The sequence below is a fragment of the Arachis duranensis genome, chromosome 8 (assembly GCF_000817695.3).
Source record: "Arachis duranensis cultivar V14167 chromosome 8, aradu.V14167.gnm2.J7QH, whole genome shotgun sequence".
Taxonomy (NCBI): domain Eukaryota; kingdom Viridiplantae; phylum Streptophyta; class Magnoliopsida; order Fabales; family Fabaceae; genus Arachis; species Arachis duranensis.
Window position 1 is genome coordinate 48,346,765 of NC_029779.3, and position 20,629 is coordinate 48,367,393.

Sequence of the window (20,629 nt, forward strand, 5' to 3'; positions counted from 1 at the left end):
TTTACATCCATCACCACATTGCAACACTAACTCAAACATGCATCCATATCCTGACATAGCATCACAACCTAGAAGACCCTTAAGAGAAAGAAGACGTCCCACATACCTCAATGATTATCACTGCAATAGCATGAATGCATCGACAAATGATTTTTCTAACATTTCACACAATTCATCGTGTTTTTCTCAAGAATTTTTGAAAATTACACAAATATGTTACTAAACCAAGCAGATCAATTTTTTGACAAGTCTTCCATTCTTTTCTTTGAGTCTGAGTCCCCAGTTCCTCTCCTTCCTTTATCACCTGAGTCAATCACACAAAAATCCAACCAGGCCAAATACAAAGAACCAAAAACCTATGCTGAGGCAGTTTGTGATCCGAACTGGTAAGAAGCTATCAATGCAGAATTAATTTCTCTAAAGAAAAACTAGACTTGGACTCTTACCAAGCTTCCTCATGCTAAAAAGGCAGTAGGGTGCAAATGGGTATTTAGGTTGAAATTGAATCCTGATGGATCTGTGGAGAGATACAAGGCAAGATTGGTAGCTCAAGGCTTCACCCAAACAGCAGGGGTAGATTACTTTGAAGCCTATAGTCCCGTGGTAAAAATGAGCACACTGAGGATAATTTTGTCAATAGCAGCCGTTAAGAATTGGTTTGTACACCAATTAGATGTCAACACTGCATTTTTACATGGAGATTTAGCTGAAGAAGTATACATGCGACCCCCTCCAGGTTTAATATTGCCTTCACTAGACTTAGTTTGTAGATTAGACAGATCCTTGTATGGTTTGAAGCATGCCAGTAGACAATGGAACACCAAATTATCAACCACTTTGATCGATTTTGGCTACACTCAATCTCGAAATGATTATAGTCTCTTCACAAAATGTCATGGTTCACAATTCACAGCCATCTTGGTATATGTAGATGACTTAATCATTGCTGGAAATAACATGGATGAAATTTGGTCCGTCAAGAAGCACTTGCATGATTTGTTTAAGATCAAAGATTTGGGTGACTTAAACTTTTTTCTAGGCCTTGAAATAGCTCGAAGCAAGAGGGGCATTGCAGTATGTCAACGAAAATATTGCATTGACCTATTGAAGGAGTATGGATTAATGGATGCAAAGGCAGCAACTACACCAATGGATTACACAATAAAATTGGCAAAAGATTCAGGGAGTTTACTCAATTCAGCATCTGAATACAAAAGATTAGTAGGAAGATTACTCTATTTGACCAATACTCGACCTGATATTGGATATGCAGTAGGAAAATTAAGCCAATTCTTAGACTGTGCTACTGACAAGTACTTTGAGGCAGCCATCAGAGTATTAAGATACCTCAAGGCCAAACCTACCCTGGGTCTAATGTTCTCATCCCAAACTGACTTGGAACCAACTGGTTTTTCAGACAGTGATTGGGGAGCCTGCTCAGACACAAGAAGATCAATTTCAGGATACTGCTTCTTCATAGGAACTTCTATTGTATCCTAGAAAAGCAAGAAACAAAACACAGTGGCCAGTTCTTCATGTGAGGCAGAATATAGGGCCCTTGCAATGGCCACCAGAGAAGCGCAGTGGATCACCAATATACTTGGAGACTTGAAGATTGAATTGAGTAAGCCAATTGCAATATATTGTGATAGTCAATCGGCCTTGCATGTTGCGGCCAATCCAGTTTTCCATGAAAGAACTAAGCATATAGAGATGGATTGTCATGTTGTTCGAGACAAATGGCAAGAACAAGTGACAAAATTGCTTCCTGTTTCAACTGTTAATCAAACTGCAGATATATTGACTAAAGCCTTAACTCCAAAGATGTTCCAAGACTGTCATGACAAGCTCAGAATGATGGATGTAACAGATTCTGACTTGAGAGGGGGTGTTACATGACTTAACACTTCTACTAGTTAGTTAGTGTAGTGGGCTTATGTGTATAGTGTTGGTTACAAAACTTATCAGTGACTTAGTTACTTTGTACAAGAGAGAAGAATTAGTTAGCAGTAGAGTAATTAGTGACTATATATATCAACAGTATTATTTTGTATGGTCAGTTTTTGCATTCCCATTTTCAAGTAGAATGGTGATTGAGATGTGAATAAGAAACACACTCTCCCTTCTCTGAGTTTTGTGAAGTCGCTCTTTCACCTTCCAGAACTCACCACTTTCACACAGAGACTTCTGTTTCAAGTCTAGGACCATTTTATAGTAGTGTATCAAAAATTTTTAAAATCTACCATATGTCCTTGTCTTTCTCCTTGTCTTTGCTTCGGTCTTTATCTTTGTGACGATATTTGTGCTTCTTATGCTCCTTATCCTTGTCCTTATGCCTATTCCTGTCTTTGTGATTTTATGTTTATTCTCCTTGCCTTAGGATCATAAAGATTGAAAAAAGTATTATTTTTAACTATTATATATACCAAATTATATAATAGTTTTTATATAAATAGTTTAGTTATATACCAAATTATATATACCAACTTGTGATGTTAAACAGTTTAGTTATATATACCAAGTTATACAATAATTTTTAACTATTATTTTTATGTGAATACTATTTTAACTATTTTCATGTAAGTAAATAAGTAATCATTCTACAAATAAAAAATAATGTGTTAATTATTTTGAATTGGGACAACACCAAGTATGAGAGACCTTTTTTGAAGGAAGGAAAAAGATAGACAAAAGAAGTAATCAGGAAAAATTAATGATGTTGTCATGCATGTTCAAGAAGCTCATAGAAGTTGAAATAGATGTCGTTATTCATTTTTCACCGCAATAAAAGAACTAATTAAATCTAAATAAAAAACACTACACTTGAAACTACAAAATCTTGAAATTACTTAACCGTGCAATTAATAAGGATAAACAAAATTTAGATCAAGGATTCTACAGTACATATCCATTGTTATCTATTCATTATGATGATAAAATAGTATATGATGAAGAAAGTTCTATCGTTTTTAGATCTGGACAACTGATAATTACCTATATGGCATCAGAAGTCACCAGTCTAACAGTATTGAAGAATCTGATATTGCATTCCGTCGGGTAGCAACAGACAAAAAAGGTGAAAAAAATTTACTACAGATATACGACCGAAGTAGATGACATATTGTTTTATAAAAGGTATATCACAGTTGTCTTGGCTCTGTTCATAGTATATTTATTAGACTACGGTTGTGAGAAAAATTTCTGTTGTTTTGAATTAGGTATCGATTACGTGACGACGAGGACATAGTCTTATAAAGTCGTGGCACAACCGATGGACAAATGTTCATCTGTTGGAATTATTCGTGTTCAACGTTGAGTTCGGTGGTCGAGGATCATTTGCAGATACCATCGATGATAGTCCGTTGAGTGGAGCTGTTGGACAAAATATTAGAAGAACGATGGTCGATCTAAATATGCCACCTGAAGGTAGTCAAGAGGGGTCTAATGTTGAAGTTTGTAATGCTGACATGATGAATGATGATGTTGAAAGTCATGAGGGTTCTGCTATCAGGGATTCGATGATGGATCAGTATAAAGTTAACCCCAATGACGGAAACGATGCTGATGATGAATCAACAGAAATTCTTGATGATGGTGACGAAGAAGAAGAGATGAACTACTATGGTGACACACAAATCGCTCTGACACAGCCTGCCATTTCTCGACCATATGACCGGCCGGATCACTTCTCCAGGTTGAGTCTCGATGCAATGACTTTGGATTGGTCGTTTACCGAGGGAGGCTCCAAAGAGGATCCAAGTAATGAGTTCGAGGTTTGACAACAATTTCAGAACAAGGAAGAAGTTATGTTGGCAGTTAAGAGGTACAACATCAAGAGGGATGCGAAGTATAAAATAGTGGAGAGTGACCAGTTGAGGTATAATGTATAGTGCATCCAATTCGGGTCCGATTGTTCTTGGAATATTCTCGTATCATATCGTCGAAAGCAAGAAAAATAGGAGGTTAGGAGATACACTGGTCCTCATACTTGCATGCAAACATCGATGGGGCAAGACCATCATAGGTTGGATTCAAAGGTGATTGCTCAACATATTTTCACAATGGTCAAAGCGGATCCAACAATCAGCATCAGGGTTCTGCAAGGAACTGCGGTTACAAAGCGTCCTACAGAAATGTTTGACTTGCAAAACAGAGAGTCATTGCTAGAATATATGGCGATTGGGAAGAGTCCTACAATGAGCTTCCTCATTGGTTATTCGCTATGCAGATGTACTTGTCCAGTAAAATTAATTTCATTGTGGTTATTCGCTATAAAAGAAGTCACCATCTATATGTGCTAATTGTTGTTGTGTCTCTAGGTACTTGGGTGCAACTTGTGAGACAGCCTTGGCCTGGTTCAGCCGACACTGTCATGTTTCATCGGATTTTTTTGGACGTTTCCACCGTGTGTTGAGGCATTCAAGCATCGCAAGCCACTTATTTCCATTGATGGCACCCACTTATATGGTGAATACGGTTGGACGTTGTTGATGGCCATTGCTCAAGATGGCAATGCAAACATTTTGCCTATTGAATTTGCCATTATTGCATTTGTTTGTTGATGTTCGACCGAGTTAAAATGATGTTTAATATAGTATTTCTGTAAAAAAGTTGAAATTCGACTGTCACTAAATTAACGATCATTATCCCTTATAATCTCACCTGATATGCCAAATTGACCAACAAAGGAACGATTGTACCTTCTTGGATGTTATCTTAGCTAGTGACAGACTTCAATTTATTTAGAAAAATAATCTATAGCTACTAGCAAGAATTTTATCTGCCCTGACGCCATAGGAAATGACCCAAGGTATAACACTTTTAGATGATGTCGTGGATCCTTTCTTATCCATAGATGAGATAGGTATAACGCTTTTAGATGATGATGTGGATCCTTTCTTATCCAGAGATGAGTTATACTTCAATGTCAGTAAAACACGAGGCAATGTAGGCACCTGTAAAAGACACACTGATACTCAAGTCAATATATTATTTATCGTGAGAATAATACTAAGAAAGAGTGAGAGAAAAGGAAAAAACTCTTTTTTCAGTCTAGACCCTTTTACCTATTTGCTAGCTTATCTTATAACGGCTTTTGATTTGAAGGTTGTGGGAGACTACTACGTGGTGTTGACTACTTTCCTATTCCTCTTGTTAAAGGCAGTTATTTTTATATGAGACAACATATAGGTAATGTAATGGATTTGGGTTTTGTTTTAGCATGTGCTTTGCGTTGTTATTGCCAAGTTATATGGTTCCAATCAAGTTTAATTTTGATATGTTGACAGTAGGCACTGAATTCAATGGTCCGAGAACATTTGGATTATTAAATAATCTCATAATAAAACATGTTTTTTAAATTTTTTAATAACTGCTAAATAGTCCTTATTTAATTTTAATTACAAATTAGCTTTTTATATATTATTTAATTATAAAATTTATTTTTTTATTTTATAATTATTATTTTGTCATTCATCTATCATGTTTATTGATAATAAAAAACTAAAACAATAACAAATTAAATCTTCCATTAATTGTAATAAATATTTTACAATCTTAATCGATCATAATTTTATCATTGATCGAGTTACATACTTATTGGGTTGGAAAATCGTGTCGTTAGAAATTCAATCGATTGGATGCATAAACCAATCGATTGAAATTCAGGTTTTTCAAACTTCAATCGATTGATTTTTGTAAGGCATGTGGAGTTTTCCTTATTCAATCAATTGGTTATATTACCCAATCGATTGAAATCATCAAAGCAATATGAGTTTAATTAATTCAATCGATTGATTTTGTTACCCAATCGATTGACTTATGCTATTAGAATGATATATGAAAGTTTAATCAATTTGTACGATAATTCTACAACAATCAAAATCGTATATTTTAGCATGTTCGCCACAATTTATGCCAAAATTGAAATCATAATTCACCTAATATAATGTCTTGCAGCTGAATGGTGTCCTAAAATTTTTATACATTATTTTACTCGCATCATATCCTTATCCTTCATACTTGTCTGTGCTTCATATTTTTATATCGGATCTTACATGATTTAAGCCTTTGACTTGTAAATATGCTTGATGTTATGTTCTCTGCAACACTTGTAATGCCATACTGCAATGGTGAAAGATAAATTAGTTTCAATGAGTTCATTTGATAATCTGTTTTCAAATCTCTTAGTGTTGGGCACATAATCATCTATAATCATCAGATATTATTAGCTAGCCTTTGATTTATTCTTTTTGTTTCACGATTTAATGGATTTTTAATTTCTAATAGTAAATTGATGAATGGTTCAGTTTTCTGGTCATTTTCAACCATTTCCAACTGCTTCCTTCCTTTTCTCAACTATTATGTGTCATTGTGCCATTTAACTCTTGAGAAGCTGGAGTACAATTGGATGGTTACCTGTGCCTCAATAGATATGAGCTTCTAGTATAAAGCCATTAATTTGCCTTTAGCAGGGATGGAAGCATGTAATAATTATCTAAATACTTTAATCCCTATATTTATGTTCTTTAATTGTTGAGTTCTTTGCTGTTGGCGCTGTTTCTGGTGGAAGTACAAAACTTCAGTTTTTCTTAATTGTTTAGAGATTTACAAGTTTATTATGTTATAACTCTTATAATTAGAATGATAAAGCGTAACTCAATCAATTGAATAACAGAACCAATTCGTTTGAATTAACTAAACCTATATTGCTTTGATGATTTCAATCGATTGGGTAACATGATTAATCGAAGAAAACCCTGCATGCCTTGCAAAATTCAATCGATTGTGTATCCATTCCATTAGATTGAAGTTTGGGAAATCTGAATTTCAATCGATTGATTTATGCATCCAATCGATTGAATTTCTAACGAACACGATTTTTCCAACCCAATACATATATAACTCGATCAATGATAAAATTATGATCGATTTACATTGCAAAATATTTATCACAATTAATGGAAGATCTAATTTGTTATTTTTTTAGTTTTTGATTATCAATAAATATGATAGATGAATGATAAAATAATAATTTATAAAATATAAAATAAATTTTATAATTAAATAATAACTATTTAACAATTATTAAAAACTTAAAAAATTAAACATGTTTTATTATGAAACCATTTAATGATCCAAACGTTTTGAAACCATTGAATCAGGTGCCTTGACAGTATCAAATGTGTTATACAGTCGTCAAATATTTTTAGATTTTTTTTATTTTAAAAAATGATTATTTTCTAGTATGAGAAAAAGTTTATATTTGTATATTATTTGCCTATTCAGTACATTTTCTTGCTAATTGGACAATCAACGTGCACAATTATAAAAATCTAAACTTTTGCCCATTATAGTAAATAAAATTTATTTTATTTAAATAAAAAAGGCCTAGATTTTGCCATATCAACATTTGTTGTTTATTTAATGATGAAATTAAATTAAAATATAAAACATCAAATAAAAAATTTTAAAATCGAATCACAATAAGGAAAGAAAAAAGTTATTCTACTCCCTGCTTATACCAATAAAATTTTAAGTTTATTAGAATATATTTAGGTGGAAAATTATGTGTAAACACATAATATATTATTATTTATTATGGTTAGTGAAATACTATTTTAATAAACAAGAAGTTGACAAAAGCAAACTGTTTCCACACCAAACTTAAACATGATGATGTTTAAAACTCTAAATGGATATTAGACATCCAAAAGTTAAAAAGAAATTTAATATTAAAAACAATAATTTTTTTTTCTTGAATTGCCAAAACTATTTATTATTTAAATAATAGGATAAAGTATTAAATTAGTTTTATATATTTGGGCGTAATTTTATTTTGGTCCTTAAGGTTTAAAGTATTTTATTTGAATCTAAAAAAATTTCATTTAGCTTCAATATAGTCCCAGCGTGAAGTCAAAATTAAATAATTAACGAAATGTCCTACATGACAACAGTACAAAAATAAAGTCGATAATTTGGAGAACAAGTACAAGCTCCAAAGGTACAAAATCAACCATAAATGCATCAATACATTTATTTATCATTCTCCTTAGTTCTATAGAAAATATTTTATTTAAATTGTAAGAAAAATGATAAATAAATATATTAATGCATCCACGGTTGATTTTGTATCTCTAAAGCTTGTACTTGTTCTCCATATTATCGATCTTGTTCTTGTACTACGGTCATGTAGGATATTTTGTTAATTATTTAACTTTGACCTCACGATAAGACTACATAAAAACTAAATAAAACTTTTTTGAATTCAAATAAAACAGTTTAAACCGTAAAAATCAAAATAAAATTATGTCATAAGACCAATTTAATACTTTACTCTTAAATAATATTTTCCACTATTTTTGCCGAACTTAAAAGCGTGAGTTTGAACTTCAAAGTCCAGACATACCAAACTTTATTATTGTGTTGGGAGAGTCCACAAAAGGCTGTTACATTATATAATTATATTGTTTAGCAAAATTTGATACACTATTATGTCGACAATCCTGCTTTTGTGTTTCTAAATCGGGGTTCATTCTTTTTTGGCGTTTTTATTCAATTTATTTATAAAATAAATTATCAAAGAATAAAGTAATATAAAAACTTAAGAAAAAAGAAATGAGAATTAGGAATGTAGTATGTGAACAGAGACCGAGGATCACCAAATAAAAGTATGTGAACAGAAACCATGCTATATTGGTAATGGTAATGGTGGACATTATGATCAAGTAAGAATATTTGATTATTTTATTATATCAGTTTTGATTATTTTAATAATTAATTATTTTATTAAAAATATGTAAAATAACATGTATAATATATAAATACATAATTGTTTTAACAAAATGATGGTTATCCCTTTAAATAATTTAAGAAAATTGTTTTTAAGTGTTGTCTAAAATAAGTAAAATCATTTTTTATTGCAAAGGATTCACACATGATTTTAATAACAGCATAACAAATGGTCCAACCTTTCAACGAAGGTGAAGATATAAGAATATTATTTAAAAGAATAATTCTCCACATACAAGCGTTTTTTTATACAAATCTTTACAAGTTATTTATATTAATGCGCTTTGAACCGTTATTGCACATTTTTACTGCACATTCTTCTTCTTCTTGCTGCACGTTTTTCTTCATCTTCCTCTTCTTCTTCTTCTTCTTTTCTTTCGTTTCTTGCCTTCTCTTTCTCCTTCTTCATTTACGTGCTTTTCTCTTTTCGTTATTCTCGATTTCCATTGTTTTTTGACATCAAATTCTGAAATCGTTTTTAAAAAAGAAGAAGCAGCAGAAGATGAGGAGGAGAAAGAGAAAGAGTTCTGAATTATACATAAGGTGTACTTCAACGAATTTTGGGTGTATTTCTATAATCGTTTGGGTGTATTTCTGTAATCGTTTTGGTGTATTTCTGAAGTTTCATTATCTTCAAATTTGGCAAGAAACTCGTAGTTCCATTATCTTCAAATTTGGCAAGAAACTCGTTTTCATGAAGGAAGAAGAAGAAGAGTCATTCATAATGCATGGTGAGTAGCGCGCTTTAGAAACAGGAAGTGGTTGAATAACGTGCGTTTATTTACTCTTAAATGTAGGAATATAATACGTGTGTTTTGTTGAACTTGTGCTAACTTGTAAGATTTGTAAGCCAAAAAGACTTATATGTGTAACAGGCCTCTATTTAAAATTATTTATTTACGTTATTGAGATAAAGAAGAGTTTTTAACGAGCTAATTTATGTTTTGTGCTCAAATACAAGAATGATATATGCACCAATGTTTACCGAATTTTACACTAACAAACTAAATTTAATTTAATTTTAACAATTAAACAATAATTTAATATTATTCTTAATAATTACATTGTAAATATATAAGATTATCATCTAATTACATCTTAGACTCGTTAGATTCAAAAACTCAAGGTAAGAACAACCAATGCAAATAAACATAATAGTTAATTAGCACCTATGAGACTCGAAAACAAAACAAATTAAAACATGCTATGCAACAAGACCGCTCTAACAATCATATTTTATAATTTATACGACGGTAACTTAAATAGAGTTGTCTTTATTTAAAGTTAAAAGTTAAAAACTATCAGATAATAATTTAGTCAAACATATCATATCTTCTAATGATTTTCAACTATTAACTTTACATAAAAATAACTATATTTACGTCGAAGTCTCTACCATTTTATATTCTTCTAGATGTTATATAGTTCTATTATTATCTACTTTTGTATCACAATAACTGAATGAGAAATTTTTGGGGCCAATAATTTTTACTTCTTTAGTATTTTTTGTCATTATTTGATCAATATAAATATTAAATTGTCTTTAATAAATAAATTTTACTAATTTATGTATATAAATTTAAAAAAATGTGAGTGCAAATTGTATTAATTTATAAATTTTGATAAATATAAGTGTAAATTATATATTTTTTGTATACAAAATTTCTGTAAATATAGGTATAAATTATTGCTTGCCAAAAATAATAATTTTTGCTGGTCATATAGCATTGCCCTAATTGAATATAAAAGCTATCAAGTGCACTAATAATACAAATTCCTTATCATTATCAAAACCGATACCTAATCTAATCTTTTGCCAAAGATGAGGGAAATGAATTATGTTTGTCTTGAAATATATTGGTTGGCCGAAAAAACTACATGAATTGGTAAGTGAAGAGTGGAGTTTGCTCCAGGCTTTAAATCATTTGAGTCATGGCTGATGACGTTCCTAATCATTTTTACGCGTTCAAGAATTAATGAAGTGGAGCACTATCTAGATTCTAGTTCAACAAGTGTCACATAATTTCGTGTTGCTACAATTAACAAATGTTCTGAAAGCTCGATGATCACACGTTGAATGAAGTGGCCAAAACACTGGTTTTAAAGTTAAATAGTTTAATATCGTTGGGTGTTTCGTTTGTTTTTGACGATATATGTTGTGTCTACTTAATTCATATAAAATGGACGTTTTATTTTTTCAATATTAGAGAGATAAAAAAAATCAGAACTTGTTTTATTTAAATAAAATAAGTTCGAACTATTTTTTATTTTTTTTTTTGTTACAAAATATTTTTGTTTTTTCAAATAAAATTTTTTTTAACGAGGTTCATCTTAAAAGTGTCTTAGCTTGTGCTATGATAGTATTTATTTCTCTTTATATTAGCTTTGTGTGGCTGATTTAGTTAAATCTCCCTCTAATTTCGAAATATATAGTTTACCTATAAAAAAAAAGTATAATATAAAGTTTAATCAAAATGTAACTAAATTATTCACATACATATTGGGAGATATATAAAAACAACAATATAATACATTTGAAAATTTAAATGACGAAGTATGTAGATTTCACTATATATTCTTTTTGTTTTCCCTACTAAATACTACCATAGAAATTTCATCTCACATTATTTAGACTATAAACTTATGGATCAAGCTCCACTAAAGTGAAAAAGTTAATAAAATAATAAAATAAAATTTTAATTACCTTTAAATTAAGATAATAAAATTTATAAATAATAAAAGTTACAAATTAAAAGATAACATGAATTACTTTATAACTTTACTAACATACTTACTTTAGACAATTTTTTTTCTTCGATAATGTGGGTATATGTTTTATCGTGGTAAAATTGTTAATATTATTATTAATGAAATAATTTCTTTTAAAACCTACTGCAACATATTCTTTTTAGCTTTGGGTTTTTTCCCCTTAATTTTGTTCTATGAATAGGATATGCACCATCAATAACACTATTTATGTAAAAATATTATTATTAATTAATTATATATTTAAATTATTTTTTAATTAATAAAATAAAAAGAGAATGCATGTTAGTTTTTAAAGAAATACTAATATCAAATTAATGTCTATTATAAAGGATATATAAATAGCGGAATTGTATGTACCATTAAAGTGATTAAACACAAATTCTCATTTATAGAAACTTTGATGTGTTGAACAGTTTTCAAAACTTTAAGATTTTCTATATTCAACCACACTTTCCAAATAGCTCTAAGAATCGATCACCGGACCAACCAATTAAATTGGTTCATTCGGTATGATTTTCTGAGCAATAGAGTTAACAAGATCTCTTCCAAGGAGAACGAATTTCAACATCAATTAAGAATTAGTTTCACATCTAATATTTGGCTCAATCAGTTTGGGATTCGGATCACCAAAAGTGTACACAAAAAAGGCCATGACAAAAAAGAGCATGCCGAAGGCGAAATTCCTTATAATGTTATTTCTCTTTATCTTAACTGCACGAGCAATTCATCTAGAAGAGAATCAGAATTAAAATTTGGAGCGCCAATAATTAATTCGCGTGTCAATATCTCATTGATTAAAGTTGCTTTATTTGAACTACTCTTATTGTCATGATTGTGCATGATAAATAGGAGAATAAACAGCTTAAAGCTTAGGGAGAGAAAAGAAAAACAGATAACCATACACACCAAAGATAAGATGTCTACGATGTAAAATTTTTATGCATTTTCTTGAAAGCACAACTATTTCTATCTCCATTTAACAAGATATAATTAATGAATAATATTAGAGAACCAATACTATCGCAGCTACTTTAAACCAATATTATAGTAGACTTCCAAAAAGCTCAGTGCAAAGCCGGCAAAAAATTGTTTTTATTGAATTTGAATTTTAGATGTTTTTTATAATTGAATTTCATATTTTTTTTATTTTTTAAAATTTCATATATTTTTTTTCTAATGCTAAGTGTTGACTATATAATATTGGCTCTCAAGACTTCTAAAAATTAATCAATAAATTATATTTATATCTTCATACCCAATGGTTAAACTCTCTTTCCTCTCACTCTAAATACCCTCTTAGGTGTATTTCCAAATTTTATTACCTTTGCTTTTAAAAGGAAATAAAAAGGTTAACGAATATTAGAACGTTGATATATTAAAATTAAATTCTTATTCTTTCTCCCATGCGTGTTTTCTTGGTTGCTTCTCTTTCAATGCTTGAGAAACAATCTTTTTTTGTCTTTTCTATTTCTTTGGGTGCATTTCATATGTAGGATTTGATACCTTTTCAATCTGATGCTTTGATTTTGGTACACGATTCCTGGTGCATGAACATCCCAACTTTAACAAGTGGTTTGTCGGCAAAAGAGGAATTCACCTGTTGCATATGTGCTATGACTTTCCCCTCAAATATATACCCTTAAAATTCAAAATTCAAATATTCATGAGACCATTAACGGCAAAAGAAGTGGTATGATGAACTCACTAATAGTAGACTTTAGCAGTGCCGAATTTTCTGAATTCAACATTTTCTTGTTCATTCCAATACCAAATACAATCTAAATACATCCACAAAGTGCATTTCGTAAAAGAAAATATATAATAAGAATACATGGTGTGATAGGAGCCAACTTTTGCTCTATAGAAGAAAACATGGACTTGTAACAAAAATATTTTTCAGGCCGAACGAAGCACCTAGAAAAAACAAAAAGAACATGAACACAACACAAGGAAATGATAATCATAAGGGTTGATAAGATGATCTTACTGGAGAACCCTTCTTGAGCATTAGCAGAATGCAAGAGTTCTTGACCCTTTAGTCGAATTAATCAATTCATGGTACCTCGGAGGGTTGAGGGTAGCACAGTGATCAAATAAATTGAACATTTTAATATGTACAGTTTTCACATGACTAGAGGCTCGGTTGGATGTTTCTACTTCGCATGTAGGTTAAAAATTGCGTTGGTAACTCCACTAGAAGCGCTTGAACTACTGAAATCTCTCCACCTGCAAGAGAAAGAAGCTTATCATGCTTGATATTTCAAGAGAAATTCGCCAAATTCCTTGCAAACTGATACTTACTTTGAACATCCCGATACGGAACAAATTGGACTATATCACGGGAAGCAACGCGTCCAGATGAACTTTCAAAGGGTTCTCCCTTGTCTGCATCCAAAACCTGTGCAACAACAAAGTGTGAGCCACATAATTCTTGTAGTGGTCCGGTCAGCATCCGAGAGAACATAAGTTGACGTAATACCTCCATTTCTTTGAAATCAGCTCCTCCTACTCCAACAATAAGAATTGATAACGGTAGGTCCGAGGCTTTAACAAGAGCATCTTTTGTTTCTTGGAGATCTGTCACTACTCCATCCTTGGAAATATCAATTAAATCTCAGAGCAGAAGTGGAAAAACTAGGCAACAGGAATATCTTAAAAAGTTCTCAGGTATCAGGTGTAGGATCGTAGAATTGTATGCTTTACCATGCATAATATGATAGCACTAGCATGCCACGGAAAAGCTTACATACGAAGCAACGTATGTTTTATTGAGGAACAATGATAACTACTTTCAGGGATTAATAAGTAATTGAAGACTGCTACATATATTAACTTACTGTGATTATTAACAAAACAAAGTACTTCCTTCCACCATTTGCTACAGAATGGCTGGCAATTAGCGCGGCGTTGCTTATGACAGGTCCAAAAAGAGTCGGCCCTGCAAGAGACACATTAAGTAAGGCACTTGTGTATGCCGTCATAATTCCTTGGATCCCTTCCACCTGCGACAGACAGAAACCTTTTAATTAAATAACTATTTCAACATTACAACACAAGCAACTGAGCAAGATTGTGCTTAGCAGTTCTACCTCACAGTAATGACTGCTTCCATTCAAGTTGAAACAATGGGAGACAGGGCCATCAATTGGTCGTGCTCCAAACCCCCATGCAGGAAACCGCTTGTCTGAGTCATAAAACTGTATTACCTCCCCAACCTCAACAATTGCCTAAGAAAAAGCATTCATAGCACATGGATCAAAATTACACAAACTTATTAAGTCAAATCAATCTTCATTTCTTACCCTCTGGTATGCATTTTGCCTCCCGGAAGGATCAAGATAATGTAAAGAATCTGGAAGGCGTGGATTCCCATTTGAAGCTAGTCAATAAGAGAGCGAAAGGGGATAAGAACATATTTCATTCTTGTCATTCCAACACATGACCAGCATCTTAAATGAAAGTGTGAAACATATATTATTCATTAAGTTTTGTCTTCTTTTATCTACCTAATGAAAATAATGCTCGGATGGGGTAGGAAAATAGAGAGAATAAGGATGGGGAATGTCAACCTCATACCAGCTATTGAGACTGGAAACAGGCCCCCGAGGGTTGGCATTTTGGAGAACCCCAAAACACTCCCTCAAGGTAAACTGGACACAGCCAGAGTCCTCCACCCAACCAAGCGCCCTAGTGGGAACTCGAACCTAAGCATTAAGTGATGAGAATAAGTGTTTAAATTATTGAAGCACTAGCATGGGAATAGATTCGATGATGAAACTAAGGTTGCGTTTGTTTACAGGCACGAAACACTGAGACAGGGACATCGAGACACAATTGTGTTTGGCAAATGAGAAATGGACAGAGACATTGTGTCCAGAGACACTGAATTAGTATATTTTGTATCCATCATGATAGGAAAGACACAAAGGCACTAACAAGAGACACAACTTATTTTTCATTATTTCTTTCATTATTCTTGTTAATTTTTTATAATTATATTTTTCTTCCCAAATTTTTGAATGAAAAAAATGAGAATAAATTGGACTTTCATAATTTATTCTAGTTTATCATCAAACAAAATACAAAAACACTAATTTTTTTGTCTCTGTCCTTTGTGTCTTATTTTCAGTGTCTTGTCTTGTCCTGTTCTCAGAACCAAACCAGCCTAAAGGTTGCATTAGCTTAATAATATTGAACTTTTAACATTATTGTAAACTTTATAGTGTCAAGAATCATTTTGCAATGCTATTCTATGCTGCAAACACTTATGTAAATTGGATGACTAAGAAAGATCATCTAGTGCCTAGATGAAAAGTCAAAGAACAAAACTTCATGTGTCAGCAAAATGTTTCAGAAAGAAAAATTGTATAATGAAAATTGTCATTTTATACTAGTTTTCGCAGATGTATACTTGAGAATCTGTGATGTAAATATAACATGACTGGGAAAACTATGAACAATATGAAAATTTTCTATTTCTTTCAGATAGGATGGTTAAATTCTATGGCAAAACTGGATATCCTACAGTGAATAATCAGCCTTACATAGGACTCAAACAAAGTTAGGTATAATCTGAGAAAAAATCTAAATTAAATCCAAAAGAAATCCAATCCATGATATATTGGACACAACAAATTTCATCTGGTAATATTGTAAGAATAATAATATTGACATCTTATCTCGATCACTTGATCATTATATAAATGTAGATCAGTTTAAGAAGTTTAAGGAAACTTGTGGTGTACCTGTAAAGTCAACAGCCACCATAAAGTTCAATTCAAATCCCCCAGCCACATAATCCAGGAAAGTATATTGCACACTTTCAGTGAATTTGTCCACAAATAACTGGCTGTTTAACACCTGTATTATAGTTAAATATAATTTTAGTTATGACAGAGAAAGTCACCAAAAAAAATCAATTTATATTAATATAATAAGTTAATAACACCTTGTTAGGCAGAAATAATTTTTCTCCTTGGCCACTGGAATGAATCTTCTCCAACTCCAGCAAAGATCTCTTCACTTTTCTGATAAATCAAGAACAAAAGCCCTAATATGCATTTAATTAAGCTAGAAATGGAATTAATGGAAAAATTGCCAGACGCCAGCAAAAGGAGCTGGTTATTACCCCATCAGATCATGTTTGCCATTGCTATTGAAGTTATAGCACTCTATTATCAAAGGACTGTCCTGTATATGATTAGAATTTAAAATGAGACAGCTTCAATGATGCGGAGAACATAAAGCCAAAATGTAACATAAAAAAGAAGATAAGACTATGTGATAGACTGATAGTTCATTTGCATGGAAACATGATATGTATGCTTTCACTGCACTGTTATCTGCACAACATCCTAGTACAAGCATATTTTTATAATATGAAGGAAAAAAAAACTGTATGCTAACACCAACACTATTAAATATAACAAACGCTGATATGAAATGACAAAACTATGAAAGAATAATATTTTTAAATTATGTTATATGCCTTAGTTCATAAACAGGGTGCATGTTTTGACCCCAGTGCAACTTGATCTAGTGACCTGCTATTTGAGGAAATCTTTGAAACAGAAAGAACATGATATGCCACTTTGCTTCAATTGGAAATGGAAACTAGAAATGCCTATGATAAAAGTATGATTGCCATGCTAGTTTTTCAAGTAATGGGTGGCCACACTAAATAACACAACATTTAAGTTATCAACCTTGCCTCCTACTTGTTGAATATTCAAGAACACTGGCTTCCACATTGGGTTGAGATCATTCTTTATAACTTCTGTTTTGCAAATGGGAATTTGCATACCACCTTCAACCACTTTTGATAACAGTAAAAAAGGATCCTGCAATGCAGACAAAAACAAGCGTTACTCATAACTTGCACCCCTCATATTGTCCTAAGGGAAAAGGAAAAAGATACATACACTTCTTGAGAATAGATCTCTATATTCCAAATCCGAACACCTGAAAATCATCTCTATTGCAGTCTTTGAGCTAAGAGATTCTTCACAATGAACTAAGAGCTTCCCATAGTTCTGTGAGTGGGTTGATGTGATAAAGTCATCTCTGTGTAGATCTAACGTCAATGATTGATCAAATCTTGTAATTATCTGCACAAGCAACTTTGTTAATGTATATATAGTTGTTGGGATGCTAATTTAATTTGACTAATGTATAGACCACATTACTTTGAACAAACAATTAATGGATCACAAAATTCTAAATATTCTTGCTCATTACAAATGAACAAATAACTCAAACAGAACTGTGGAGCATTTAAAATGTCCAATCATCATGTATTTAGAAAATATAATGTGAGATGGGGAGCAGTCCAAGAAAAATCGATATAATTGTTAGTATAATGAATTTGCTTCTTAGTTGACAGTAGTACAGTACAACAAGAAGTTGATAGTCAGTATGTTACCTCAGATAATGCACAGGTCGCCTCACCAAGAAATTGCTGCTCTTCCAGCTTAAGCATCTGCACAAGGCAAATAAATAGTTACAATCTACTAATCTAGTCCTTTTTACACCTGTTCTAAGAACGTTTTATCACATCTAATGAACTAACAAGCATACAAAAAGGTCCACTTGGCAAACCAATATCTTCTACTGAAATGATCCATTTTTACTGAGTACACATACTTTATGTTTCTCATAGCATGCCCTAATTACTTCTAAAATTTACAAGTTCAAACAGCTAGAATAGCAACATCTAAAACGTATTTATCCCCAATGAAAACATTGACAGAAACATCACTCAGGAGCTAACTTATAACAAATAGTATTTGTTAATGCATATATAAAAATTTTCAGGAAGGAAAGTGAGGCACCACCACACCAGAAGCTACTTGATGAGAAACTTACTTATTGGGACTATATCTTAATCAAAAAAGCAGGAAAAAAATTCAAGCACACACACCATCATAAACACTATACCTTCACATCTACATTGTGAAACTGAGTATCAACATCATACACACGAAACCTGTGATGAAAGAATTTTATAGAACAGTTCCTGGTGAAACAAAAAAATGCTCATCGGCCTTGTTAGGAGTATATATATTGTATTCAAACTTACACTAAAACTTGGACAACCTCAAAATGATAAATGAGGGTGTGTTTAGTAATCCATGTTGGATCCAATGAATTTAGAACTACTTCTGTACGCCCAAGTTCCTCAAGTGCTCCATTTTTTTCTTTCGTATAAAGAACCAACATTGGGTCACTCTACAAGAAGAAAAATTAATCGTAATATATTGTAAATTTTCTGTGATGGATGCAATATTCATGCAGTTGAATGATAAGAATATTAATTAACAGAATCTGAAAGCATAATTTTAACTTATGAATAAATGGTAGTCCTATACCCAAAGGAACAATTGACATGGCCCCAGTGATTCATGTGGTTTATTTGTTGAACTATGTTAAATAAGAATTGATATGTTAAGTATGCCTTGGTCTCTTATGTCAGTCTGAGGATCTATCATAGTATACATTTTCTTCTCGTCTACAACACAAAGGAAGTTCGACATCATTTTTTTATTCTAGTAAATACAATTAGAGAAACAATTCCAATGTAATCCATTATATATATACGCACACATAAACTTTCTTTGCTTTTACTTAGCATACTCTATATTTGGCCTAGATTATTGGATTTTCTTTCCTTTTTCACTGGGATTCAATTGCATGCGCTGGCGTCGGACAATATTGAACAATGTTTACACCTCAATCAATTATTAACTGCCACACAAGCAACACACTTAAACAGTCAACTTTTAAATCCACTAGTACAAATTATTGATTGATTCGTTGATAGATACAATACATTCTGATAATTTCTTGCCAGAGATAGCAGCTTATGAATCGATGATCCCAATCCCAGAAGCAACTAGCTACTCATTACCATGAGCAAAATACAAGTAATTCAGGTTGAAGTTTTCATGAATTTTCGTATTACGTTACTTGTAATGATCAAATCTATGTGATGATGATGTCATGTGCGTATCAAATAGAACAGATCGAAACAAGAGATAATTCTGGTATAAACTAGATATTCATAACTTAACATCATGTAAACTCATTAATTAACCAAGAACAAAAACACAGAAAAATTAATAACGGAGCGAACGGAACCGCAACAAGTTAATTAACTAAACAGAAGCATGAGCTTCAGATTCCGAAATGCTTAACCAACAAACCTTTGAGAGCACATCCCTGTCGCACAATCCCGAAGCGGAGAACGAGAGAGAAGATGCCGCGGTGGCCTCGGGAGCGGAGGAAGTAGTCGACGGCGTCGTTGGCGGTGTCAGCCTGATTCCGGAGATCTCCCGCAGTGGTACCGACGGAGGCATGGCCACCGGCGACGTCAGAGCAGCAGTTTCCCATTGGAAATTGGCGGCGGTTTGAAACGAAGTGAGTTGACTCAGTAAGTGAGTGTTATGCGTCAAAATGAGGAAAGGGAATGTGAGCCGAAAACGGAAACTGCGTAATCAAAGGGAACGAAACTGGAGAAGACTACAGTCACTACTCACTACACAGACTCGGTGAATTTTGTATTTCAATAAAAAAAAAAAAGAGTATTGCTAAGGAGCCAATTGTAATTTAATCGGATTTGTAGAGTTTTTTAGAGTATTTGAGAATGCTCTAGCTGGAACATTCTAAAATGCCCTAGAAGGTCCCGGAATATTCTAGAAGAGTGTAGATATATATAGAAGTATAAAGAGTGGTATGGAATAATCTAAAAACATTTAGAAAGTTGTGGTAGGATAGATATTTGTAAAGAAGGTTCTGGATGATTAATCTCGACCATTGAGGAGATGGATGGCTATAAATAGGGATGAGAGTTAGAGTATGTGTGTGTGAATCATTTGTAACCACCACTTGAATAATAAAGTGTTCTTTCCACCAAAGCTTCCTTTCTCTTGTGTTCTCCTATGTTCTTAGCTTTCTTGTTAAGTATTGAGGGTTAGGCTGACTTGGTCTTAGCTCAATAGGTTGAGTAAATCCGAGTGCCGGCATGGTAGCGTTGGAGTGTGTCCAAAGCCGTGACAATTTGGCATCAGAGCAA

The 20,629-nt window shown here is 32.3% G+C and overlaps 1 protein-coding gene across 1 annotated transcript; it reads right to left on the reverse strand.

Annotated features, from left to right (window-relative positions):
* Positions 1-12,848: 12,848 nt before the first annotated feature.
* On the reverse strand, positions 12,849-20,098 carry LOC107463531 (protein BONZAI 1-like). The gene is given in 17 exon segments (XM_016082337.3): positions 12,849-13,156; positions 13,265-13,785; positions 13,861-13,957; positions 14,039-14,152; positions 14,397-14,561; positions 14,649-14,786; positions 14,862-14,938; positions 16,305-16,419; positions 16,508-16,586; positions 16,688-16,749; positions 17,265-17,399; positions 17,481-17,666; positions 17,981-18,037; positions 18,496-18,544; positions 18,638-18,786; positions 19,761-19,809; positions 19,811-20,098. Coding segments are annotated over 16 exon segments (1,704 nt in total). The 5' UTR covers positions 19,948-20,098; the 3' UTR covers positions 12,849-13,156; positions 13,265-13,690.
* Positions 20,099-20,629: the final 531 nt, after the last annotated feature.